The sequence below is a fragment of the Octopus sinensis genome, linkage group LG13 (assembly GCF_006345805.1).
Source record: "Octopus sinensis linkage group LG13, ASM634580v1, whole genome shotgun sequence".
NCBI lineage: Eukaryota > Metazoa > Mollusca > Cephalopoda > Octopoda > Octopodidae > Octopus > Octopus sinensis.
The window spans coordinates 16,561,266-16,567,265 of record NC_043009.1 but is presented as its reverse complement, the minus strand read 5'-3'; the positions used below and the strand labels follow the sequence as shown (position 1 = coordinate 16,567,265).

Sequence of the window (6,000 nt, the reverse complement as noted above, 5' to 3'; positions counted from 1 at the left end):
TGATTAAGGTATATTGTGACCTGTCTTGATTGAAAGCTAACCGAGTTAGTTGTGTTTAACTAGGTTAAAAAAAAGACGAATTTTAGGATATCTGAGAAGCCATATCATACCAGTTTCATGTTGATTGGTTGATTTATAAATCACACAACACTGTAGTGTGATACTCATAATTGCAAACTGATTATATCATAGTTGGGAGTTCAAATTTCAACAAGGTCAAATAATCTAGATGATTGATTATTTGGTCTTATTACTGGATCAAACAAAGTTTAAATCTTCTAGCACCTGGACCTCAACATTTCCCCACCATCTTCCAGGTTATATTCACTTTAAAAAAATCACTCACGGTCATAATTAAAGCGATACTAATTTCTTGCCGTCATTACTAAAAAGCAAAATGTTCACCTGCTTAATGGCCATTTTTTAATGCAACATATTAGTAAAAATCATGGCCAATGCTTTCAGGAAGTACAATGTAAAATTGTTGAAAATTGATACAGAAAGAACATGTAGAGGTAAATACTAGCAGTAAATGGCATAGGCTCAGGTACAGGAAGTGCAAGTGCACCCACTAAATTTTAATTTTTTTTTTGTGGTGGGGTTGATGAAAATGCTTTGAACATCCTCCTGAAAAATTGGGTCAGCACCTCTAAGCAAATTACGTTCCCACACTCATGGTAAACGGAAACAAGTAACAGAATGAAATAATGAGCTTGTGGGATATAGCCAAACATTGTAGGCACCACAGTTCTGAGTTAAGTGGTTTAAAGATCGAGGATAATGCTTAAATTAAAGATAACAAAAAAGCAAATCTATTTTTAAAATTATTTTATTAATTATTTTTAAAATCTTTCCTGAAATTCAGAAGTTTAATAACACAGAGAAAATGTTGACCATGAAAGATGATAAATTAACAAAAATAGAAATAAACAATTATGAGTCAATCATCCTTCTTCAAGTGTGAATATGTATATCTGTGCATGAGAGTCAACCACCTGAAGTTCACAAAGAACAACTGTGTGGGAGGGGCTTTGGCAATAAAAAATACTTAACAGTGATTCATTTTTAAATATTCAAAGATTGGCTAGAAGTTTTACAAGGAAAATTTAGGTACAAATTTCATGTCTTCTTCAAATATATTTCATAGTAAAGTGACGTGTACACAAAATAAGTTATTATAATTATTATTATATGAGGCACAATAACCATGTAAAAAGGTAATGGACATCTGGTTTGGGTACCTGGAGCCCATATTTATACAGCAGGCATCTTGTTATCTCCCTCAGCAAGATATTGGTATTTTAATTGCTCCAGGCTTTATTTCATAATAAAATCAACAAATTATCATCATTATTATTGCTGTAGTATTTGTAAGATTTAGAATGGAAGAATTTCTGGAGCAAAATGTAGAAATATTTGATTATAAAGTTCTTTGAAAAGACATAAAGAAACCATGATTACCAATTGAGTCTACAGGTGAGGGCCTACTGGGCAGCCTGATTAATGTAATTAGTAAGGTAGTAAAGTATCCAATAATGAAAAAGTACACCATGGAAGGTCAATATAATATATGTATATAAATTAAAAAGTCAGTGATGAGATAGGGGGTGGAAGTGCCATTATTGTGGCAACCATTATGATAAAAGTTTTAGTTACTGTTTTAACAATGGCACTGATTGGTGGTAGAGGTGAATGAGTGGAGGGTAGGAACAAACAATATTTCAAAGTGATTGAATAATTAATTCGTTGGTCAATCTGATATATTGGGAAGTATAACAAAAGGTTGAAAGGATACATATTGGTGTGCTGTTAGATGAAGTAGAAACTAACATTTTTAGTGAGGAGGCACAATGTTGGAAAGGAAAGGCTGTATCAGTTGTTTGTAAAAAAATTGGTTAGAAATCAACCGAGGATTGCTTGTATTTTCATTGAATTAATTTGGGAAAAGACAACAGCATATACTGAGAATAAGGATAACTGGGTGAGGGGACAATATATACAATAGGCATATGCCCAGTATATGCCTATAGTATAAGCTGAGGTGTAAGGATGAGATTAGTCACTGGTCCCTAAAGGTCAATCAGGAAGTTTATTTGATTGTTTGATTATATTCATCAGTTGATACCTGGCAATTTCACTTTTTATACCTGCAGAGTGATGAAGAGCAAACTTTTTTTTTAATGTAATAGTGGAGCTGTTGCTTATGACTGATAAATGTCTTTTCAATTCACACCTCTTCGTTGTTTTATTGTTCAATTCTCCATGATTTCATGGGTTGAGACACATTTTCTACAGCCGGATGCCCTTTACAAGTAAAGTAATATTTTCCAAGGGCCAGATGTATTTCCAAGGAAGATTGGAGATTAACAACACCACTTGCATGACAATGATGTTCATTTAACAACCATCTTGTAATGTCAAGACGAGGCTGCTCACAAACATATGTGTATATACATGATGGGCTTCTTTCAGTTTCTGTCAACCAAATCCACTCTTAAGACTTTGGCTGGCCCAGGCCTGTAGATACTTGTTGAAGGTCTCAACATAGTAGGACTGAACTTGAAAACACACAGTTAGGAAGTAAGCTTCCAAATAACATAGTCACACCTACACTTGAGGACACACAAACATTCTACCTGACCAATTTCAATTCTTCTATCAGAAATTGAATACCATTTGATTTGTCCATAGAAAGAAATACATAATGCAAATCAAAATAATTGATTGGTGCCTACAATGTTTCACTACATTTAGTTGTTATACATAGCTATTAGCTATGTTTCTTTCCTTGAGCAAATTGAATGATATTCTCCCACTGATGTAAATCAAACAAGATTTGAAACAAACCAGGTAGATCTTATCTATCGGCAGAAAGAAAACAACATTTGTTTGTTACAACATAGGGACAGGTCCTATGTGTTCAAAAATCCCCCACCAAAAGTTTAGCTTGCCTCATACTACAGATATAACATAGTGTGATGTTTAGTGCATAATTAATTGATAATTTAAGTTGATTATTTAATTAACAGATATGTTTCCTACAGTTGTTGTTGTTGTAGAGTCTGATACCCAGTCATCACTAATCCAGGAGAATACAAAAACCAACCAAACTCCAAAACTTAGAGGAATCTCACAATGACACTATTTTAAGCTGATGGTGATACAGTTCAGAACTTGGAATATGTAGTACAATGTCCAACACAATAGGGATTTTGGCCATATTAGTTTGGAATGAGCTGTGTGATTGATTACCAGAAGTTCTTATTAAAATCTCAATCCATTTCACAAGAATTCTGGATTAAAAAACATGACAGTGGTTACAGAAATCAACAAATATATTTATGTTTGGTTTATAAGTCAAGTTCATCATCTGATACAAATGTATACTGTTCTGGATGTTTCTTCAATGAATTATAGATTGGTGCACCAATAGGTAAGCCAGATTTAGACATTGGAGAATCCATAGCAAGGTCCATGTAGATGCCAGCATTACGTGTTGATGTTATATGGGCCTGTGCAGCACGCTGGTATTCAGCAGTCTTACGGCTGGAAAAGGAGAAACAAACTATTTAGTCACTAATAAAAGATTATATTTTTGCAGATAATTTTTGTTAGTCAGGCATGGAAATACAATCCAATGTAGTAAGGGTTTGTGGGTCAAAGTTGATGATTTGATATGTTAAATGCTGTTTTAATTCATTACAGATAATAATATGAAGAGGTTACTGAGATTACAAGCCAGAGTCAGTGGTAGGCAGAAACACTGTGAGTCGTTTAGCCCCAGGTTAGCAGACCACTAAACCACTAGCAATGTGTTCTCCATAAGTTGAAAAAACATTTTGATTTTACTTTACAAATTTAACTTTTAGTTAAAGAAAAGTTTAGAGAAAATTAACAAAATGGTATTTGTTGTAAAGAATGTAGCTAAAGTAGATCCCAAAACCCAGTTTTCAACAATAAAGCATCCTCTTTTACTTATTTCAGTCATTTAACTGTGGTCATATTGGGGCACTGCCTTGAAGGGTTTTAGTTGAACAAATTGATCCCAGGACTTACTTTCTCTTAAGCCTAGCACTTATTCCATTGGTCTTTTTTGCTGAACTGCTGAGTTACTGGGACATAAACACACCAACAATGGTTGTCAAGCAGTGGGGTGGGGGCGGACAAACACATATGATAGGCTTCTTTTAGTTTATGTCTACAAAATCCACTCATAAGTCGACCCAAGGCTAGAATAGAAGACACTTGCCCAAGGTGCCATGCAGTGGGACTGAACCCAGAACCATGTGGTTGGGAAGCAAGCTTCTTCCCACACGGCTCTGCTTGTGCCTATTAGCACTGTTAATATAATGATTTCAAATTTTGGCACAAGGCCAGCAATTTCAGGGCACATAGACCTGTGTTCAACTGGTACTTTAGTTTATTAATCCCGAAATGTCAGCTCATCTGCAGTGGCATTTGAACTCACAACATTGAACTGGAAGAAATGCCACGAAATACTTTGCCCAGCTTGCAAGAAATTTCAAAGGGATTGGGTTAGTTGATTACATCAACTTCAGTGCTAAACTTGTACTTATGGTTATGGTTGGAGTAGTTTTGTTCATGCCTTCCTAATCAGAGTTTATCACCCTAATCAGGTTAATCAATTGATAAAAATAGAAGTCAACTCTCCTTCAAATCACGCTATCATCTTAAAAACACTGTAAGACATTGGAAAATGTAGTCATAGATGTATAAAAAGATGGGTTGGTCTCGGTTGGAACACTTCATTATAGATCTGCTTGATCAGCTCCGATCTAGGGTTAAACGACTGTACAAATTAGCTCCAAATCAGCCCAGATTGAGCAAACCTATGATCAAAAGTCATGATCAACACCAGGTCTGCTTTTTCAGGCATGAGATATCTAGTAATATGTTATATAATGTAGACTGTCATTTTGAAATGATGATACAGTGTGATGTGACAGAGATTTGGTTGCTATTTCCAATAGGTTAAAAACTATGATGAGGTTTCTGTGCTGGTGTGATGCAGATGTTTAATAAATTAATGAAGGGAAAATAAGAAGAAAAACTCACCGGTGATATCTGTAGAGAACAGCAACAAAACTGAGGAAAAAGGCAAACAGGAAAGTGCATCCCATCACCAATAAAACAACTGAAAGCAAAAAAAAAAAAACATTCTTTAAGCATTATAAAACTGTAGATAGTCACAAAATGAACAACACGGTCATGACTTCGAATCTAGCTACAAGAAGTATTGATATATAACTCTGCTTGGCTCAGTGAGAACAGATTCTACTGAAACTTTGGTTATATTCCATTTAGAATAACAATTAGCTCTTTAAAAGTGCTGCCCCATTCATGGGTAAAAGGAAGAAATGTTTGATTTTGGGGCATTTTTACAACCACTTTTACTTTTTTTGGTGCCGGTGGCACGTAAAAAGCACCCACTACACTCACAGAGTGGTTGGCGTTAGGAAGGGTATCCAGCCGTAGAAACATTGCCAGATCAGACTGGGCCTGGTGCAGCCTTCTGGCTTCACAGACCCCAGTTGCACCGTCCAACCCATGCCAGCATGGAAAGCGGACGCTAAACGATGATGATGATGATGATGATTTCAGTTGATTTACAATTGATATTTACATGAATTTTCAGAGTACAATCTGCCTACACAAAAGTACAAGTACAGATATATCAAACATATGAGATAGCCATACAGACAGTAAATGTAACTCATAAGAACTAAAAGTGAGATAAACTAATAAATAAAGAGTTGATTGTTTTTGTTAATTAACTTACCCACTAAAGTATTAGAATTTCCTTCTACCAGAGTTTTGCTTTTGTCTTCTGCTTCATACATTGTTTCATTACCTGACGGAACTGGAAAAAAAAAACAAAAAAAAACAATAATATAGAGAAAATAAGAAAATAATTAAAGTATCTGAGCAGTTGCTGCACAAAAATTTGGCAGTGAAGTGGAGAGGTCAACATTGCACACC

The 6,000-nt window shown here is 35.0% G+C and overlaps 1 protein-coding gene across 3 annotated transcripts in view; it reads right to left on the bottom strand.

Moving 5' to 3' along the window:
- Positions 1-850: 850 nt before the first annotated feature.
- LOC115218353 overlaps positions 851-6,000 on the bottom strand; it is a 35,468-nt gene continuing 30,318 nt past the window's right edge. For all 3 annotated transcript variants that reach the window (XM_029788114.2, XM_036508165.1, XM_036508166.1), the window contains 3 exons: positions 5,801-5,881; positions 5,077-5,155; positions 851-3,546 (listed from right to left, as the gene is read on the bottom strand). In XM_029788114.2, coding sequence (XP_029643974.1) covers positions 3,351-3,546; positions 5,077-5,155; positions 5,801-5,881 — 356 coding nt within the window. In that variant the 3' untranslated portion in view covers positions 851-3,350. The remainder of the gene's footprint in view (positions 3,547-5,076; positions 5,156-5,800; positions 5,882-6,000) is intronic.